This window comes from Trachurus japonicus, chromosome 24, assembly GCF_045865225.1.
Source record: "Trachurus japonicus isolate A0001 chromosome 24, Traja_1.0".
Taxonomy (NCBI): Eukaryota; Metazoa; Chordata; class Actinopteri; order Carangiformes; family Carangidae; genus Trachurus; species Trachurus japonicus.
In genome coordinates this window covers 7,351,362-7,372,008 of record NC_140930.1, presented here as the reverse complement: position 1 = coordinate 7,372,008, position 20,647 = coordinate 7,351,362, and the positions used below count along the sequence as shown (strand labels likewise).

The 20,647-nt window shown below is 40.8% G+C and overlaps 2 protein-coding genes and 1 non-coding gene across 54 annotated transcripts in view; 2 read left to right on the top strand and 1 right to left on the bottom strand.

The window, feature by feature from the left end:
• Positions 1-7,885, top strand: part of afdna (afadin, adherens junction formation factor a) — a 137,477-nt gene extending 129,592 nt beyond the window's left edge. For 48 of the 50 annotated variants that reach the window (XR_015035166.1, XR_015035163.1, XR_015035161.1 and 45 more), the window contains 2 exons: positions 4,741-4,825; positions 5,742-7,885. Coding sequence is in view for 44 of the 50 variants with exons in the window: in XM_085770187.1 (XP_085626313.1) it covers positions 4,741-4,825; positions 5,742-5,895 (239 nt within the window). In the remaining 6 variants the exon portion in view is untranslated. Of the gene's footprint in view, positions 1-4,738; positions 4,826-5,741 lie in introns of all 50 variants that reach the window. The other 2 variants (XM_085770220.1, XM_085770221.1) reach the window with 2 other exon arrangements.
• A 1,370-nt stretch (positions 7,886-9,255) lies between these two features.
• Positions 9,256-9,338, top strand: trnal-cag (transfer RNA leucine (anticodon CAG)). The gene has a single exon. It is a non-coding gene; the product is annotated as a tRNA-Leu (tRNA).
• Positions 9,339-10,421: 1,083 nt separating this feature from the next.
• Positions 10,422-19,439, bottom strand: tdrd15 (tudor domain containing 15). 3 transcript variants are annotated; one of them, XM_085770845.1, is made up of 5 exons: positions 19,319-19,439; positions 17,938-18,007; positions 11,751-17,447; positions 11,304-11,464; positions 10,422-10,883 (listed from the first exon to the last, which is right to left on the bottom strand). In XM_085770845.1, the coding sequence occupies exons 2-5, from the start codon at positions 17,955-17,957 to the stop codon at positions 10,870-10,872; spliced, it is 5,892 nt and encodes a 1,963-aa protein (XP_085626971.1). In that variant the 5' UTR covers positions 17,958-18,007; positions 19,319-19,439; the 3' UTR covers positions 10,422-10,869. The 3 variants fall into 3 exon arrangements, with proteins under 3 accessions (XP_085626971.1, XP_085626972.1, XP_085626973.1); XM_085770846.1 differs by having other exon boundaries at positions 19,311-19,420; XM_085770847.1 differs by lacking the exon at positions 19,319-19,439 and adding an exon at positions 19,121-19,151.
• Positions 19,440-20,647: the final 1,208 nt, after the last annotated feature.

The following is a 20,647-nucleotide window of genomic DNA, read 5'->3' as shown; positions in this document are numbered from 1 at the left end:
TTGAACCTCTTGCTCCCGTCATAATTTCACCCAGACACACGTTTCTGTGCAAATAATTAACAGTACACAAGGAAATAATGAAAGTAATTAAATCCATATTTGGACTTTTCTTTACTTTCTTGAAATGATTGATTTGATGATTAACAGAAAACAATAGTTTTTCCTCCAGTTCTTGTTTTGTTTCTTAAATAACTGGATAATTTAACTTCAAATAAGTCAAATAAACACCAGACAGAACCAGTTGCAACTGGTCGACAGATGCAGCCGGTGATGAATTTGTTTGTGAGAGGACGATGTTTGTGTTTTAAACCAGACAAACAGAGCCGGGTCTTAATCAGTGGCTCGACTCATTAGATGGATCGACCAGGAAACAAAAACTATTGATCATCGCACAGAAAGGGAAAGATTTTAAACCTATTCCCAACACCAATAAAACAATATTTAGTCTTAATTTGATGCTACAATTAAAAAGTTACTGTGTTGATAGGTAAAAAAAAACATCATTGATGCCGTCATCCACTGTCCACAACACTAATCTATAGTAAGTAAAGTCAAAATATCATTATAAATACAGTTAAGTTGGGTTTTTTATAAAGGTAACACTGAATTTTTTCGAACTTTGGCTCCGTTTGATAAAGTAAAAATGTCTCTAATCATCACATCGAGGGAACGCATTGGTTTCCAGCAGACTTTGTGACTTTGTCGTAAACGCTTTCGCAGTTTGAACGTCCACAGACAAACGCAGCTTCCACAGCAGCACGAGTGTCAGTGATCATCACAACCTGAGGTCCAGGAAACAGCTGCCTGCTCCTTTAAATTAACCCCTCCTCCCCCTTTCTCCCCCTCCTCCATCTCTGCTGCTTAATAAACAATAAAAAAAAATATATAAAAAGACCTCACGGGAACACTGTGCTGCATTTTCACTCAAATCGAGAGATAAAAAATGAATAAATAAATAAACTCATCCCACTAACGTCCCACTATGCCCCCTCCCAACCCAACCCCCCATCCCACCTCCCTCACCAATGAAATCTGCATGTGTCACCACCCACATCATCATCAACACACACACACACTCACACATCAACACACTGCACTCTGGCTGCCAGCAGCTCTTCCCCCAGTAACCGGCTTGATGTCTATTGCTTTTTTTACTGCCTGTGCGTACGTAGCTCCCACCAGGCTGCAGGCTGCAACCCCCCCGCCCCCCCCTCCCAAGCTGACTCGACTCGTCTCGACTTCCTTTATTTCCCCACTTTTGCTCGTCTGTTGGTTTCTCTGTTAATTTGCGTTCCCTAATTTCTCTGTCTGTTTGTTTTTCTTTCCTTGTATGTGCTTTGTTGTTGCTGTTGCTGTTCTTGTCGCTGTTGTCTGCCTGTTTCGGCTCTGTCAGCTGATCTGGCCGTCCTTCATTGTCAATAACGCTGCTTTAAAGCTTTACTAAAACAAAACAAAAAAAACTTTACTACAACTCCCACAGGGCATTGCGGCAGGTTCAGGTGCCTGCTCGGTCACCTGAGTCTCTGGCTTCCCTCTGGCATCACCAGTCTCCAAATGTTTATGTCAATGAGTGTGATTTGTTCAGCTGGCAGCTCCGAATTAAAAAAAGAAAAAGCTCAAGTCTGACTTTAATCAAACTTCTTTCTCAAAGCGGAGATGGGTTTTTTTTGCAATCAGAACAAAACCACAAGAAAAACAACGGCGACGCCAGTTTGCTCCAGAAGGTGCACGAACTGGACGAAGCTACAAAGGGAAGAGCAAATTCAATTTTCCTTTAGAGATGGATGTTCTCACACAAAAACTGTGTATCGCCACAGAAAAAACAAAAACAAAGAGTTTTTTTTACAGTGCGGCGCCCACCGGCCGGCCTCCCAAGATAACTGAACCCAGAGCGAAAGAAAAACATTCACAACCTTTGAGAACCGGTGAAAAGCCCAGCGGATGACTTTTTTGTCAATCTGAAGAATTTTCAGCAGCGGCGTTTTTGCCAGAAGTATAATTTTTCCATCTCTGTTGGCTCGGCAGAGGAATGTAACTGTAACTGGGCCCGGCCGAGGCTCGTTTCTTTGTGGTTGCTTTGTTCTCTGCCAGTTTGTGTTCATGTGGTTTGGTGCTGAAAGTCGGACCCGTCTTGATCCCGTCCCAAACTACACTTCAGATCGCTCTGTTAAAAAAGAAAAGAAAAAAAACCCCACAGACGGAGCCTGGAGCTGCCAGCTGGATGAATCCATCTGGGTTCACACCCTGTCACTGTGTCTGCATCTGAACTGCACCCCCACCTCCAGTCATGTGGACTCCAGACTGTTTAATAAGAGATGAAACCAAGTAGAGTCGAGGCTGAACGTTGAATGTAGAAGTCCCGAGTTCCTTCTCTGTCATTCAATCACTGTTTTTGTTAATTGGCACCATCACGGAGAAGTTATCAACTCTAGATCCAGCGTCTGCAGAGTTTTATTCCCTCATTTAAACACATAACTCCAACTCTAGTTCGATCCACCAGTAAAACGAGACTTGACGCTCTTTTCTCTATATTTTTCTAAACTGCCAGCAAATCCCATGACAGGAACCAAAACAAACAAACGCAGCAGTCCGACTCTGGACCGTGGCACTCGGCCTCAGACCAGTGGGTTTGCTACTGACTGAACAAAATGTCACAAATGTATGTTTTCATTTCTAAAAGAAAAAAGCTCAGTGATGTTGTAAAAGCAGCCGGTCGCTGGAGATTTTAAGGAAAGCGTTTTTGGACTCCAACCGACTCCAACCAACCAGAGGGTAGACGTGATGAAATTCACATATTTAATAGAAAGTGTAAACTATGATGTTGTAGGAGAAATATCCACTTGGACTTAAGATGAGAAACTGGTGCTTTGTTGATCTTTTACACATTTCATTGTCACAGTGACTAATAACCGCAGGCTGAGTGTTTGAAATGCCTCAGATTCCTCACAAGCCTGGGTCAGATCTAACACCCCAGCGCTACACGGTTCAGTTTAGGACACATGAGAGGTCAGATTAGGCCAAAGTAAAGAGTAAACGGCTGAAACGCCAAGGTCCTGTTGTAGTTTAAATTCAAATGTGACTGGACTGAACAGAAAACCAAAAAACGATCCTTAACATCTCCTCTTTTAAAACTGTATAATTACCAGACTTCCAGTTTCAAGTCCGTTCATGATGGACCTGCTGGCTGATAAAGATGTGATTTGGTTTTGGGTTCGATTGGCCTGTGGAGGTTCCCAACCACCGACCTGCTGTCATGAGTTATTTCCAGCAGCAGGTCGGTTCATGTGGTGATCGAGCCGGAACAAAACCGCAGCGCAACAACTGTGGCGGGTGAGGAATATCGGTCCTGACAGTAAAAGAAATCCTAGAACTCCCCTGCCTGCTGATTGCAGGTTTTTATTGAACACCTTCTCTGACCGGCGAGGACGAGCTCATCGTTTCTCTTGGCCGCCGCCGTGTTTGTCTGGAAATAAAACTCTGCAGACGCTCGTGGCTCAAACCGGTTGTAGAGCAGCTGGAAAACCAGCGGTCCAGCGGTCCGACAGGTGGAGGCTCCGGCTGCAGTTTGGGAAAAGACACAGGGACACACGAGCCAACTGATTAACGTCTATTTTGGGGGGCGGTTAAAGGTCGGGGTCACCTTCTGACAATGATTGAGCCTTGTTTTAACCCTTCAGGTACCTGACTTTAAATTAGATCTTAAACTTGTGATTGGTTGGATTATGAGACTTACGTATATCAAAGTTGAAGGCAACTGGACTTCTTTAGATTCTTGAAAGAATCTAAAGAAGTCCAGTTGCCTTCAACTTCAGCACTTCAAGGGATATTTCACCCAAAATCGATAATTCACCAATTTTCTACTCACCGTCATGCCAAGGAAGGGTTTGGAGAATTTTCAGAGTCATCAAAACTCTTTAGGAGTTCCAGGGGGGGTCCGGCTGGCAACGGGTTTTCATATAATGGCGGCGGATAGAGTTCACTTTTGAATTGTGCAAAACACACTCTATGAAACATCCAAATACCTCCATACTGCTCGTCCGTACTGACCCAAGTGTCCTGAAGCCTCCAAACCCTTCCTTGGCATGACGGAGAGTAGAAAATGTATGAATTATCGATTTTGGGTTAAGTATCCCTTTAACTACTATGATCACTTGGATTTACGGACTTAAATCAGTGTCTTGAGTGAATGAAACAAAGACGTCAAAGCAGCAGAACAAGGCTCCAGACCATCGGCAGTTTGACGGTGACCTCGGCCTCCGATCCGACCCCACACTTCCACAGACCATTGTGCTGCTTTGGAATGGCCCTTTAACAGCTTTTAACGGCTTTTAACGCTCTTCTTCTTTCTCTTTTCTCGGCTCGCTGCTCGACTTTAATAAAATCTGATGGTTTCTGCCTAATGCTTCTCCAGAACTCGTTTCCTTCCTTTCTTTTCTTCCTTCCTTCTTTCCTTCCCTCTGCTCAGGCTGGTCTGTGGGAAATGAAGTGATGTGACCTTGAAGCTGCTGGGTACTGGTGACCAAGATACCGTTGGAAACTGTTCAATTGACCTTTAACCCTTTAAGTGGCTGTAGTTTCTACTGTTGTGATTGAGTGAGACTCAGGAGAGCAGCGGTCTGGTCGGCCGACACCCAGCAGCTTCTGCCTCAGATGTTTTCATGAAAACTCACCTGTGTCTGAACCATGCTGACTCATGTTTTACTGCTCTGCCCTCTGTGTGACCCCTCGACCCTCGGACAGGATTTAACTCGTACACTGGAAACTCAGCAGGAGTTGTAGGATCAGGAGAAGTCTACAAGGACCCGCGGGACAAATGGACGAAAAGGTAACTTTTAACCTCAATGATTCTTCTGGCCGTGGCCACGTGATACAGTATTATTTGTTTTTTTGCCGTATTGCAGTAACACATTGCGATACATTTGGCCCTCAGTTCCTACTCAACTCGATTTAGGTCCTTTTCCATTACAACTGAGTACTTCATAGTTCCTCCTCAGGTGTTGCCAAAAAAAGTACCAAGCACTATCCCTGGTGGGATAGTTTTTCTGTTTTTTTTTCACTTAGTTGTGTTAAGCTGTAATATTGCAACAGTATTAAAGGGATAGTTCAACATTTTGGCAAATTCGCCCATTGCCATAATCCCTATGTATTAAATTCATTCATAAATTCATGCAAAACCGCTGATGTGTTCATGGGTAGTTTTTTTGGCAAGCAATCTCTGAATTTCCCTCTAAAACAACTCTGTCTGGTAACGTTCTGTTATTATCTCATAGTGTGGTGAATGTGCAGGTCACAACTTGTCCACCAGAGTGTTTTGGAGTTGTTGGATTGTGTATTTGATGAGTTTGATGAGGGAAACCAAGAAATCCCATGAGCCTCCGTAGCGTAGCTCTGAGCAGCTCACGGCTCTGCTCCGCCGTTCTAAAAAATAGCTTGCACCGACAATTAAAGGTAACAAACCTACTGCTAAGACTATAGGGATTATATTAAAATGTTGAACTGTCCCTTTAACTACAGTATCTGTAATTTGTTTGTTCATTTTTGTTGATGTTTTCACCCTTCTTAGTAAAATAATAGGTTAATAAGTTATTGTAATGGCGCTCTGGCTTTTTGTCTTCATCAATAATCATCTATACTGGTCCATCCATCTTTCTCTCATGCTTGGTATCAATAAATCGGACTCTCTGTGGTTTCTATAAAAGTCTGACTGGATTGACTTTGACTCTGGTCGTGTGTTGTTGCAGTCAGGAGCAGGAGAACTCGATCCCCAGCGGCGCTCCGGAGAGTCTGACCTTCAAGGAGCGCCAGCGTCTCTTCTCTCAGGGGAAGGAGGTTTCCAACAAGGTCAAGGCTTCACGCAAACTCATGGAGCTGGAGAACGAGCTCAACACCAAGTAGTAGACCCGAGCCTTTCACCGCCACCACCGCCCTTCCTTCCTCCCACCACCACCACCACCACCCAGCGCCACCTCAATGCCAGCATCACCACGGCAACGTTAAGGTGCTCCTGGGAGGACAAAAAAAAAAGAATAGAAACACAGAAAGAAAGAAAGAACAGGTGGAGAGCCGGCACTCGCTTCCCAACCACTGACCGTCTCCTCCTGTTGGTTTCATTCCCCCCTTTTTATTTTTTTATTTTAATCCTCGATTAACTGGACCATTCACTTTTTTTTTTCTTTTTTTGCCGTAGCTATATCGTTGCAATAGGAGAGACATTTAAATTTTCTTAAAATTTCTTCCCCTCATTAAGGTCTGTCAAAGATATATAATGATAAAGCACTGTAAAAAATGTTTTAATTATATCTAGTGAGAATTTGAGAATCAAATGACAAAGGGGGATATATTTTTGTTTGTAAAATGGTTTTCGGGGCAAGGGATGGAGAAAGGTTTATTCTCTTTTAAATTTGTTTTTGTTTTTTTTTGTTTTTTTTAAATAGCTAACTGAAATATGAACAATTTTATGGTGTTATTTTATGCTCTATTTCTGCAACACGTTGTTTTCAGACTTTTAATTCCTTCTTGCCAGCAGAAATGCCCAAGGTTGAGCTCCGGAAGACTGGTCTTTATTTTTTATTTTCTTGTTTTTTTGTTTTTTTTTTAAAGTTAAATTCTCAGTGAGTGAAAACACTGTTATTTCATTCCGTAGCAAGAAAGCATGGGATTTTTTTTGTGAAAGATTCTCCAGAGGAGGATTGTACAGTCCAGAAAAGGATCTTTAAGTGCATAACATTACTGTAAATATTCGGGTCCACAACTGTCTCACTCTTTTACTACTGTAGAAACCTGCCAGGCTACTAAAACTGCAAAACTAATGTGATTTATCAGCGTTTTTTTGGTGACAGAAAAATTCCAACAGGAAGTTCAGCCGAAGCTGGACCGGTCTCCCTGCTGCTCCTTAATGTCGGTGGAGTTTAAAACTTTTTAAATGTTTCGCCCCAACCTTGAGGTGACTTTAATTTTATTTACTTTTAAATCAAATAGTCTTTTTTGCAGAGTTGTGTGAAATTAATTTGACTGATTATAACCTAAATTCGTGCCAGAATATGGAACTCCTCCTTTCACTCACTTTGTGATGATTAAATGTTGGTTTTCACAATAATAATAAAAAAGAAAAGAAAAAAATAAGAGAGAAATTAACACTTCTCTGAAAAGTTCTCGCTCCTTTGCTTTACAGATATTTATTTCAAACCTTGTGGAAAAACATACTTGCACAAAAAGTTGTTTTTAATCTTAAATATGTATCTGCAAACTGTTTAGAGAAGTGGATTACATTTGGGACCTCTCGTACTGTGGATAATAATCTGTGGTTTTCTGCTTTTGAAGGCAGAGGAGTTCTGTTTTTACACCAGCTGTAGTTGGAGGGGTCCGGGTGTTTTTAAGGACTGGAGTTACAGTGACAGAATTGTGATTGTACAAATATATATAAACACACAATTTCCATAATCATATTCACCACCGCTGCTGCTCTGCTGATGTAGAAAAGGAACGCACTTCAAAACCCCAGTGTGTTTAAAAAGAAAAAAAACGTTAAAAAAAAAACCCAACAAAAAACCTAAAAATAATGATGTTTCAAATGTTATCTCTCTTCTGCAGTTTGAGTGACTCCATCCTGTGTGTGGATTTATTTTATTTTTCTCTACAGGAGCCTCCACTAAAACAGAATCTACACGATGAGATAAGATGCTGTTCTAATAGCTGACCTGTAAAAACACTACAGATGTGTCTCCTCTCTCCTCCCACACCCCCACTCCCCACAACCCCCCGCCCCCACGACAACGACAACAACAACAACGACTCCTTTTTAGGTTTCAAAATGAACTGAATCATTTAAATGGTTTCATGTTTAGCCTTTTGTAAATCATTAATAAATACAGATTTTTCAACAGTGCAGGCTGGAGGTGTGGTCTCTTGTCAGTGGCATTAAAACACGGTGAAGCTGATTCAGGTTTTACTGGTACGTGTATATGGTATATTATCTGGTTTACAATTAAATTCTGACTTATACCAGAGATGTTCTACTAACTACAGTGTAGACTATAGTTGGTATAAATGATAAATGACAGTTATATCCGCCTGTCAGATTTAACTATTGTATCATCGGTTGACTTAAGTCTTTTAAAGGTAGGGTTGGAGAACCTTGTAGTGAATAGTGATTAACATTTCATTTCATTTCTTTACTTGTTCCAGCCAAGGTATTTTAATGACTTTTCCTAATGAACATACCAAAACATAACACTTATTTATTCCCTGGTTGGAAAGGAGCAGGGAGAAGATACATCTTCACTCAATACATAATTATTCTGAAATAATCTGTCAGGCACTGAAAAACAGTCTTACAATGAAGAAAGCAAAACTAACAGAAACATAAAGTTTCAATCTGACATTTTCACATCAATAAAAAGAGTTTGACTAGAAAGAATACAACATTTTTGAGGGTATTTAATTATTATTTTTTATTTCTGACTGTTGACCTGGGAGTGAACAACCTGATATACAGCTGGTGCAACCCACTGCTGATCCTGATATCCAGACAATGCAGCAAAACCTGGAAAGCCCATCACATTAGGGATGGCATCCACTACCATTTCCAGACGGATCACTCACGGTCCAACAGCGCCAACCAGTGGTGAAACATGAGCAGTAAGTGTGTGTGTGTGTGTGTAGGTCGCATCAGGACTTTGGTCATGGACTACTCAGTTGTACATTTCTTCTCAATGGACTAGAAGACAAATATTGTATTGTTACACTCCTCTGCGGTTATCTGGTAGATTGTTATATTTGAGATGAAGCTTTTATTTACAAATGTATTAACTCTAAAACCATTACTTTTTTTGCCGTCTACCTGGAAGTGAACAACCGGAAGTAGTCTACAGCTGATTATTGTTTATTCTAAAAAAAAAAAAAAATACAGACGTTAGCGTTAGTTTTGACCCCAGAATCCGACGTAAATAAAACCGTATGAAACGATTTCAAAGATTCAACATGATGATTTGAACAAGACGTAAAATGTCTATTTGACCACGTGTTCCTTCATGGTAACTGTGGTGGCTCATAACTCACACACGTGACGCCATACTGTATCCACCTTGATTCTAGAACGTTGCGTGACACCTATGACGATCGTCACAGTGTTCCATGACAGTTCAACATTCCAAACAGAACCATAAACAAAACACATACACACACGCACACGTAACAGTCCAGCGTGGGGACGTTTCTAACGTGAAAACCGGAAGTCAGTAAAGGCGTACTCCACATGTCAGGATGGCCGAGCGGTCTAAGGCGCTGCGTTCAGGTCGCAGTCTCCCCTGGAGGCGTGGGTTCGAATCCCACTTCTGACAACAATGTTTTTTCTAAATCCACTTTACACTCACTTGGTCTTCGTGTTGAGACGGCAGACATGTTGGCACAGCAGCAGACGACAGAATTTGTACATTGTGTTAACATTCAAGAAGTGGAGAATGAAATCCATTCTGTGTTATACTGTCCTTTCTATGACTTTATAAGACAAAAACTGTTTAGTGAGGTAGATCCAAACTACGAATTTGTGTGGTTGGACGATGCTGAGAAGCTAAAAACATCAGTTTAAAATAATTGCATTTTCTTTATTTCTTGAAAAGGCCTGGGCAATGAGACGAAGAGCGATATACAGATGAGTACTGAAAGTAATCTGAAGTTGTTTATTTATGTGTCGCACTTGTGTGGCGGGTAATACCAACAGGCCATTGCCTTAATAAGAATGTATTCTTAGCAATTCTTCCTGGTAAAATAAAGGTTTACTACAGGAAGGACTGTCTAGTTTTTGATTTGTCAGTAAATGTGTCTTGTAATCCCATATGGGATGGGCCACAATGGTGGCATGACACTAAAATAAATATACATTCATTCATTCATTCATTCACTAAAGTTTCAGTGAGGTACTTGAAATGTTTCTGAGCACAACAGACTGAGATTTAGCTTTCAAGTGTCAGTGTGGCTGCTACCTGCAGCTGAATTTCACTCATGGATGTACAAGCTATCTTCATGATGGCCCTTCAGCTCATGAGGTAAATTGTGATTAAATTGTGACTTAATTACCGTTATACAGAATTATCTATATTTTGATGACCTGTGCAAATGCCACAAACAGTAAGTGTCCGGTTCAACTCCCTGTTGGCCAGTCTATCCTCTCACTCGCCCTCTCTCTATTTCTAAGCATTGTGTGTGATCCAGTATTTCCAGCCACTAACAGAGCGATCATGGCTCCACACTGCCATCCTGTGGTGAAACATGAGCTGTGTGTGAAGTTGCTTCAGGACTTTGGTCAAGTAGTATCATTTTTAACATTTCCCTGTTATGTGCTTAAGTAGCTTAATAGTGATGTCACTTGCTGTGTGTACCTTTGTGTCACTACTATGAAAGAGGAAAAATATTTGACATCAAAATAAGTACCAGTGAGATTTAATTTTACAACTGAAAAGGCCCCAGTACTTTCAACTCAAGTATGTACTCGGCACAAAACACTTAATGTCAAGTTCAACACAAACTCTAGCAAATATTCAAACTAATTCAGATTTTTTTTTTGTTATGCATTTTTTATCAAGGTTAATTACATGGTGCTGATAGCTTCATAAATTTTCAAAAGTACTCAAGCTAAGCCAACAAAACGCAGGTTTCCCATAAACAAATATAACTAAGTCTTCATAATAACGTCTCAGTGAATTACAGCTAATACTAGTAATTTATACTCAAAATGTTCAAAATTCTGCAGCTTAACATTTAACCAAAATAACCAATTAACAGTATCTCACTACTCATAATGCGACGCTGGGCACCCATGAAACTGCTGCCGCTGCTCATGTCAGACACAAGTTTCAATCACCATGATTGCTGTCACATCTGGACACCTGCAACAGAAGAAAACAGGACAAAATGTGATAAAACTATGTTGTATATTACTTTTTGTGCCACTAGAAATTGCAAAACAATTTTTCATAATATGAGATGTGTCAGCCTTTCTTTCTAATAATACAATTGAGATAATGGATCATTTTTCAAATTCTCTTACAGTGGCTCAAGTATTAAAAATGTGGCATTCAAAACTAAAAATCTGGCTTCAGAAGCCAACAAATAGACATATTTTAATGTTTTTTACAAACTTGTTTTCTATATAATAACAGATGCTTGTGAATGAAATATTTTCTGGCCATTGACCTCTGAATCTTCCAGTGCATTGTCACAACCAGAATATATTTTGGGATTTAATGTCTGATGATCTCTAACTTTTCACTTCGAGCCAAAACTTGTCATCAATACACATTTCTTACATTGACTGGAGCCGGACAAAATGCTGAGTGACTTCCTTCCCTCAGCGTCCTCAGTCGTAAGATCCGACTTTCCACGAGAGTCTTCATCGTCCTGGCCACACTCTTCCTCACTATCATAGCCTTGAGGAGAAGCTTCATCACAAGGTCTCTGCTCCTGGAACCTGAAATAATACATTTTTCTGGGTTGAGCATCAACATGTGCACATTTTTCCACTTTTTCTTGTAATGTTGTGTTTTTTTATACTGCCACTTTTTCTTTTCTTTTTTTTTACACTTTGCCTTGAGCACTTTTCAATAGTTTGCAGAGATAGCAAGGACAGTGTTTTTGTGAATATAAACCAAGTGCATTAATGGAGGGAAATGCAAAACTATTAATTACCCATTTGATGGGCTGACTGAAACTTGTTTCCAAAAAATGCATTAAAGATATGATAGACAGAAGCTTACCTGAGTTCCAGCATGACGTCTATGTAATTGGCATGTCCAGCATCCACCAGCTCCTTGGCGACATGGACACCATCTGTCAAGATGTCCACTTTCCAGTGTGTGTTGGACACAAACTCTCTGAAGAGGATCTGGAGGTTCTTCTGGTACAAACACTCCTGGAAGAAGACTGCTGCCTCATCAGTCCACTGTCCGTCCACCTCCGCTGGCTTCACCCCTCGCAGCATGCACGGGTACGTCACTTTTGGAAGTTTCATGAGCTCCTCTGGAAGCATCTTCAGCTCTGAGTGGTGTTTGTATGGGATGCATTCATAGTGGCCATAATCCACCAGGTTTAGGACCACGGTGGAGTCAGCATGCACAATTTCAGATCTGCACCACTTGTTCTTGGAGTCTGATTTGAACAGGCAGCAGGTGCCATGGACAAGGTGGCCTTCAGGGAGAGGAGACATCTCTCCACCGAGGTCGTCCAACATGATGGACACTTTGTTCATGATGAGAAGCAAATCTTCAAGAACGATGCAGAACTCAAAGGGAGTTGTCACAGCAGCAGCAAAACCAACATACACTTTGTCTACATCGATAGGAGCAAAGGTAAGCTGCTGAGGGGGGGTTGTGTCCACGTTGGGTTCTTTCTCTGTGGCCTTATTTTGGGTTTCAGCCTTCTGCTGTAGTGATGTTGTGATTTGACGAACAAGAATCGGTCCATTCACAACCATTTCAACCATCCAAAGTTTATCAGTCTCTAAATAACACACAAACACCAGAGTGATTTCTGTGCCAATCATTGGTTTGAGAGTTTCACACCACAGTTTGTTAGTATCCTGTCCTTCACTCAGTCCAGAGCAGTTTATCTTGCACAGCACTGCAAGGTCCGGGACTTTTGTCAGGTCACCACACTGTTGTCGAATTGAGTCACTTGGAATTTCCTCTGTTATTCCATGATCCACCAGTAGGACCTCACACTTTTCCTCGCCTAGATGCTTAACAACAGCTCTCTGCCACTTTTTGTCCATTTGTACCTGAACTAAGCATTTGAGGCCTCGTTTGACGTCCTCTTTAACCACCATCTTCCATTTGTGTAGGTTTTCAGCAATGTAGCTTTCCAACGCAGCAAGCACAGAACTGGTCTTTGAAAGTCTGACATAAAAATCACCATTACTCTCAACCGACAGGAGCCTTCCATTCTCCTTGTCTTTAGCTTTAATAGTCAGATGTGTGAATGCATCAGCACAATTTCTCTTCCCTTTGACAGGAGATGTGGATGTCATCTTCTGACTCTTTACTGAGTCTTTCTTCTTATTAGTCAGTCTCTTCCTCTGGTAATTGTAGGTTTTTACCTTCGGTTTGGCTGACAGTGTGACAGCTGGTGATTTCAGTGTGACATTTTTGCCTTCATCAGTGGGCACCATTCCTTCAGATTTAGTTTCATTATCAACCTTTGGAGCCTCATCTTTTTTCGATATGTTTGTGGGGCTGCTTTCAACTGCCGGTTCGAGAGCTGCTCCATCCAGAATCTCAACCCTGACTATCCACTGAGTCCCGTTTTGAAGGACAAAGTCAACCATGAGAGGCTTCTCCATTACTGCATCAGTGAAAGACGCAACATTTTCATAGGTGCTTGTGTCCCACAGGCAGCATGATAGGCTGAATCTGGGCTGAGCAAGGTACTCCTTTGGTATTAGGAAGATCTTCTCCTTCCTCACAACTGCAGAGTTTCCATAGTCGATAAACTCAACTTTGAAGTTAGAACTCCCTTTGTAGTCCGTCACAACAGAACGATACAAAGCGCCATCCTCCTCATACTCAGCCAGAGCAAGATCATTGATTCTCAAAGATGTGATGGTCTTCAAGGAATTTCTGATGATACACGAGTTGAGATTGTCACCCATTTTCAAGATGGCTGGTTCATCCTCTGACAGCTGAAGGAAGAAGTTGTTGACAGAGTCAATGTGGGATATGAAACACTTTGCCTTCAGGCCTGCACTCACTCTGTCAGGCAAACATGAGAGCTTAGGGTTTTCTGTTTCATCTGTTTGTTGAGGTTGTTGTGTCTTTGTGTTAGTTTTCTGGTCTTCTCTTCTCTTCTGTTTTACTGGAGAGTTTTCAGATGACTTCACAGTGGCAGAGTTCTTTACTTTGTCCTCACTTTGTTGTTTTACTTTAGTGTTCTTGTTCTGACTTTTACGATTAACACTCTGATTATTGTTTTGGTTCTTTTTAGATGGTGCATTTGCAGCTCGAGTACCACACTTTTTGAGGAGATTTGACGACTGCCCCTTTGGTTGACTCTTGCCCTTGAATGAGATCTTTCGACTTCCTGTGCTGAGAGCATCACATTTTCTCTTTTTGTATCTTGTGTCAAAACTCACAACTGGCTGCGGTTTGGGTGAAAGACTGAGAATCAGATCCTTCACCTTTTCATTGATGTTGACATCCCCATCAAACAGCTCGACGTTAAAGGAACCATCTTCATTATTTCCGTGCACCACAACCCTCAGTTGCTTGTTGAGGATTGTCTTATCAAGCCATTCTTTGACGCCTGAATAGAGCTCCTCCTTTGACACTGAAGCAAGGCAACATCTCACAGCCTGCATGGGTGTGTACAACAAATCTGCCGAGTCTCTGCGAATGAACATGACGTTGGTTTTCTCAGCTATGTTTGTGTTTCCATAATCCACAAAAAATACACTGAGATGCAGAGGTGACGGGACAGCACGTGCCAAGCCTCTGTACCATTTGCCATCAAGGTATTTTGCCAGGCACAGCCTCCTCACAACAGGTTTCATACTGGCTTGAATCATTCTCTTACTCTCCTCTAGGATTTTCTCCTCAAGCTCTTCAATGGTTTCAATGTTTCTCTCAAGTTGACAGTAGACCTCCCACTGACTGCTAACATGAGACACAAAGACTGGCTCTTCATTTCTGGGTTGTAGATCATATGAAGAGTACACAAAGGACTCTGGTGACACCGTTGGCAATTGCTTTGTAGAGACCGTTGCTTCTCTTGCCAGGCCACTTTTAATGAGCCAATCTGTAACGGTCTGTTGTGTTTGGGTGTTGTAGAGGTCCACAACATGACACAGCCCTTTGTTTTTCACATTTAGTTGAGAAACAAACTTACATCTTAGACTGTTGGAACTGTTTTGGACAAATTCCTTCACAGAGTTGCACACCTCAGCGCTCCAGTCCCCACAGTTCTTGGGGTCAGTTGGTTCAATCAGGTTGGAAAAACTGCACCTGAAAGCTTGCCCTTCCAAAGACACATATTCTGGCAATATTGTCTGAAGATCATGCTCCTGGATTTGGATGGTAAAGCCATAGTCAACCAACATTACTCTGGCATTGGATTTCTGCCTTTCTATAATGAAGGCCCTGTACCATGCTCCATCCTGAGGTGACTTGGCAACACAACACGAAACATCTGGCGGGACAGGGACTGTGTTAGTGGAGTAATATTGCTGAATTTTGCCCATCAGTTCCTCCAAAGCCTTGTCCTTGTCGCGAGGCTGACACCAGAAATCTGATGGTGAGTTCATGTAAGAGCAGCGCACAGCAAAGTCACACCCCGGCTTGATGCAAAAAGCTTTGAAGCTGACAGGGACTTGAACCTCACTGATTTCAGTTTTGCATGTGTTCTTTTCCATGTCATTATCATCCAATTTCTTTGTATTCCCACTGATGTCTGACGTCACAGTTGGGAACCTTGGTTTTTCTGTCCCATCCACATTGTTTCGCACTGCAGGTTCAATGTAGTGGTTCCAATAATCAGCCTGTTCGCTGGAGACCAGGATATCTGTGATACTCTGCTTGCTGTCACTTCCAATCTCATAGAGATCAACAACAAATTTGTTTTTTCTCATTTGGACGACATGGATTAGCATGGCTTTGTTTGACACAGCTTGTCTGAAAAAGGCTGAGTTGGCGGTGGTCCAGAGATCATCCGAAGGTAAAACATTAAAAAGAGTACAACAAAAGGCAAACGCTGATTTGCTTGCAAATGCCTCTGGAATGTTCTTGATCAACTGGTGTGGCACTTTCTCAACGTTCCCAAAATCAATGAAAAGAACTTCAGATCCATGCTTGAGATTGTCTGTCACCACACCCCTGTAGAAATGCATGTCTCCCTCATAAACTGCACAACAGAGTGTCCCGAGCTCAGGGTTCTCCAGTATGTCTTCATCCAGCTTCACTTGACTGAAATGGTCTGCCATTTTTGTCATCATTTCTTCAAACTCATCATTGCGTTTTTGTGTTCTGATCCAGAAGTGGCTTGGATTCTGGACGTACTCGACATAACCCACAAAGACAGAGTCTAACTGCATTTCTTCTGCTTCCATTGCCTTACCCAGTGCTTCGCTCATGATTGTCTCACAGTACAAATAGCCTCCTTGAGGAGAGAATTCTTCTGTCTCAACCACGGACTCAACCTCCATTCTGGGAAGCTCTTGACTGGGCTCCGGCTCCCTCACACATTTATCATGTGCACCAGTCACTGTGATGGAGTACAGATGTTGTTGTTCATCAAAACCATTGATCTCTATATCCAACACTCCTCCAAGCAAGCCTGCTTTGAGGAAACCCAACTGATCACTCGGGGAGGAGAGAGAGCACGGGAATGCCATGATAGATGTTGAATAGAAATCGGTTGGCAACCTGTGGACATTCTCAATTTTGACCATTTCAAAGAATCCATAGTCAATGAACAAAACTCTGACCTGAGAGTTGATGGGGAGAAACTGCACAAAGCCTCTGTACCATTTTCCATCTTTGCTTTTAACAGAGCAGAGTAAACCAAGGTTTTCTGTAGTTTGTTGATTACTTGCTTTGGTTCTGTACTCACATGCTGCAGCCAGCCTCTTTGACATTTCACGCAGCTCTGTTTCCATATTGGCCATCTGACAGTAAAACAGCTCAGGGTTGACAGCAGCAGTTACTCGCACTTCAGCATGTGTCCCACAACTCAATCTAGGCCCAGACAATGACAGAATGTCTTCATATCCTTGCAAACCAGGTCGTTTGAAGAAAAACTCTTGTCCCCTTGACTTTTCAATAAGCAGGTCAGGAACTGGTTCTCTGCTCTGTTTGAGCGGCACCTCTGTGAGCAGCTCAACCAAGAGGAGGAAGGTGTCTGTGTCCACATATCTCCCAAACCCATGTCTAACAAGGTTGTTGTTGATGTCAGGTGCTTCAAACAAGAGGACTTTGTGAGGAAGGAGGGCCTGGATGTAACCTGTGACATCTTTTTTTATCAGGCTTGATAAGTATTGCTCCACTACAGAATGAGAACAACCTTGAAGAAGCAACACGTTTGCTAGAAAGCCGCAGACGATTTTAGGGGGTAGGGTGAACAGGTCATTAGAACAGGAAGATATGTGGGTGATGTCAACACTCAACACATTACCATGATCTATGAGGAAAACATCAAACAAATCCTCTTTTCGGTTTTGAACTCTTCCTCTGTACCAGCGGGCTGAAGTCAAATCCTCCACAAGGCAAAACTCTCCAATATCCACTGCAGCTTTTGTCTTTTGCGTGTTCTGTATTTCTTGCTGCAATATGTTATAGTCCAGTTCACATATGGTGAGATAATGTCCCTGGAAGTGAATCAGTGTTGCTTCAGGGTTCCAGTCCAAGTGTGTTAATTTGATGTCCACTGTCCAAAGGGCACATGGTGTCGATTGACCAGGATCCCCAGAACTGCAAAACACACAGTGGCTGATATTATTATCCTTCAAAAAGAATCACTTAACATAATTAATCCACTATGATGTAGAACCAAAGAAAGCAGCAAATTCTAACAGTTGAAACCAATAAATGTTTGATATTTATGCTTCAAATTAACTTAAACAAACTGAACATTTGCTAGTTTCAGTACCTCAAATATGAATCAAGATGAGTCGTGGTAAATTCTAATGAGCATCCCAGTACTTTTTTTTTTTTACCTAATGATTTCTTAAATAATTTTAATCAATATTGAAAATAATCCTTGCAGTTGCAGTTATTCTCATAGTAATTATAAAAATCAAGGTTTTTTCAGTAGAGTGTAGTTTAGGCCTGTCGTTTTCTTGGGTCATTTTTATCAGCGCCTTTAAGCACAGAAATACCAATGAAACTCCAGCTCAGTCTACAGAAATCCTCATTTAAAACGATCTCTACATGACTTTTTTTTTTCACACTGTCTACTTACTTTTGGTGTTCTGAGCCCATTGCAGACTGCACAGGAGCAGAATCAGTTACTCCCACATCCCGAGCAAAGCCTGAGAAAGAAATAACTCAATATGAGTAAATCACTATTATTTGAAAACATCAACACTAAACCAACATTGACGCTGGCCATAAGAAGGATAAGGGAACACATTAACCTTAGCTAAAAGCAAGGTTTAAAATAAATCCATTGTTCTTTCATCCATTCAAATTATTTATTTCTCACACACACAAAAAAGAACTTGTACTTAATTGGTCTCCCCAGTTGCCAGATCTTAATTTAATGGAACAACATTAGGATGTGGTGCAACAGCTGGCAAATCTGGAGAAATTATGTGATGCAATCATGTACAGTATAAGAACAGGAGCCATGTGCACAAAACATTTTAGGTTAAGATATTCCACTAAGACTGATATAAGGTTTCCTATAATAAAGAGCTGTGCACAACACCCTTAAAACTTCCTGAAAATGTTAAATAATTAAGATTTTAGGCTAATTCTCATTTTCAATTCAGTGATATACTTCAGTCATCACTTAAAACCCCTTGCACAAAACATCTTAGTGACTTCAAAGCAAGACACCTTAACAATGAGGGTAGTAGTTAGTGAAATCACACATCACAAGCTAATGCCAGCAATCTCATGGTTTCCATGGCAACCATTGCGCAATCAACCAGTGCAGCATCTCTTTTACTGCCGTAAACAGCTTCACAATTTCTCCTTTACAAAGTCGTATCTCCCCCAGGTATAAAAAAGTTAAATCCTACTTTTAAGTAGAAAATCTTAGGTTTTGGTGCAACCAGCCCCAGAGGTTAGGTTTTAAAGGTTAGGTTAAACTTTATTCATACCCGAGGGGAAATTCATTTGTCACAGCAACATAAAAAAGAGAATTTAGAGAGTAATTAGTAAATATAATGAACTGTATAAAACTGTATAATATTTATCTTACAAAAAATATGTTTAGAATGCCTCTAAATGGAAAAGCTTCCCATTAAAAGTATTGAATCGCGCAGCTAACGTTAGCTTAGACCTGTTCACGATGCTACCACTTCGAGTGAACTAAAAAAAAATAAAAAAAAATTACAAAAGTAGAGACCAGAAAAACACTCGTTCCCGTTAAACGTCGGGATATAACCAGATGTTCAGACCGACTACAAGTGACTCACGGGAGGTTTCCACCGCGGGGTCCGTCGATCGGTAACGAAGCTAAAGCTAACGCTAACGGTCACGATACGATGCTACTTAAGCTAACCTCGTGGTTCCATGAGACGTCAACGTCCAAACCAACGGTCGTCGTTTCTACGTCAAATTATTATTATTTTTTTTTTTTTTACTGATGACAGTTACCTCACTCACATTCTCACCTGTTGCTCCACCTGTTGCACCGCCTCAGGAAGCCGAGCTGCCCGGCTGCTCTGGACGCTGAAGCCGCTCCACGCCCATCTCCTCCCGGGTTAAGGTCACGGATGACGTCCACCGAGCTCCACAGAGGTAAAACCAAAACACACTGGTGAGTCACACACTAGTTTTTATTATTCAGTTTATTTATGTAGAGTGTACGTTTTTAGGGATTTTTATGTTGGATTACATTCATTTTAGGATTACATATCTTACACTTTTTTATTGCTATTATTTTTGTCCTAATTAGCATATCTTTGTGATAATAGGAACTTTATGTAGATGCAATAAGATGCATTGATCTAACGTTAAATACATTTATTTTGTTAGTTTGTTTTTCTTTTTGTTAATGTTGCTAATATTGATATTTTTCCAAACTTCTGTTTTTCTTTTCTTTTTTTTAGTTCAGCCTATGATCGAAAGGTTTTAATTTTGACTTTTAAAAGGCCTTACAATCTGTTCAAAGAAATCTAGCCTAGTGCTTCTTGTTTGTTTGTCTAAGATAAGGATTTTAGAAACGTGTTAAATACGGTAGTCTCATTTGTCATCAGTAAAGGTCTTAAGTTTAAATTCTTAGATTTTAGGCCAGTTTCCCTAAAAATCTTACCAGTAGTTTAGAAGGTCTTTGATAATGCCTAAAGTAGTGTATTTAAACGTGAATTCCACTTAAATTAGGCTAGTTATTAAAGTTTTTGTTTTCAAGCTAAGACTTTTTTCCCCCATGTAATACATAACCCAGACAGACTATTGGTCAGTGTAGTCCAATACAAAAGAGTTTGATTATTACAGCATATAATGATGGGATTCTGTACACATTTCATATTAGGAAAAACATATTCATATCATTATTAGGATTATTTTCAACAATATGCTAAAACTTAATATGAATTATTTCTTTCTGTAGATGGTGTTCGATTTCTTTTGTTGATGTCTGAAAAAGCTTTTAAGTTAGAAGGATAATTGATAACTGAAAGCACAAATCAGCTTTTCAAGGTCAACGCATGCACACAGAACTGAAGTTTCATTCTCATCAAACCAAATGTTTAGATTAAAAGGAAAATAAAAAGCGTCAGATTTGTATAAGAAAATCCTTGAGGCGAGGGAAGAGTCACCAAAGGCTAAGAAGAAACACTGAAACTTGAAATATATCTGAAAATGAAATGTGAAATATTCCATTAGTGAAGAAAGATCAACACAATGACACACAGGACACTCTTCAGGTGTATTGCACTGAACTAATTCAAGGTTTTAACAGGTTAATACTCTCAGTGATAATGGCTGTGATAACACCAGAG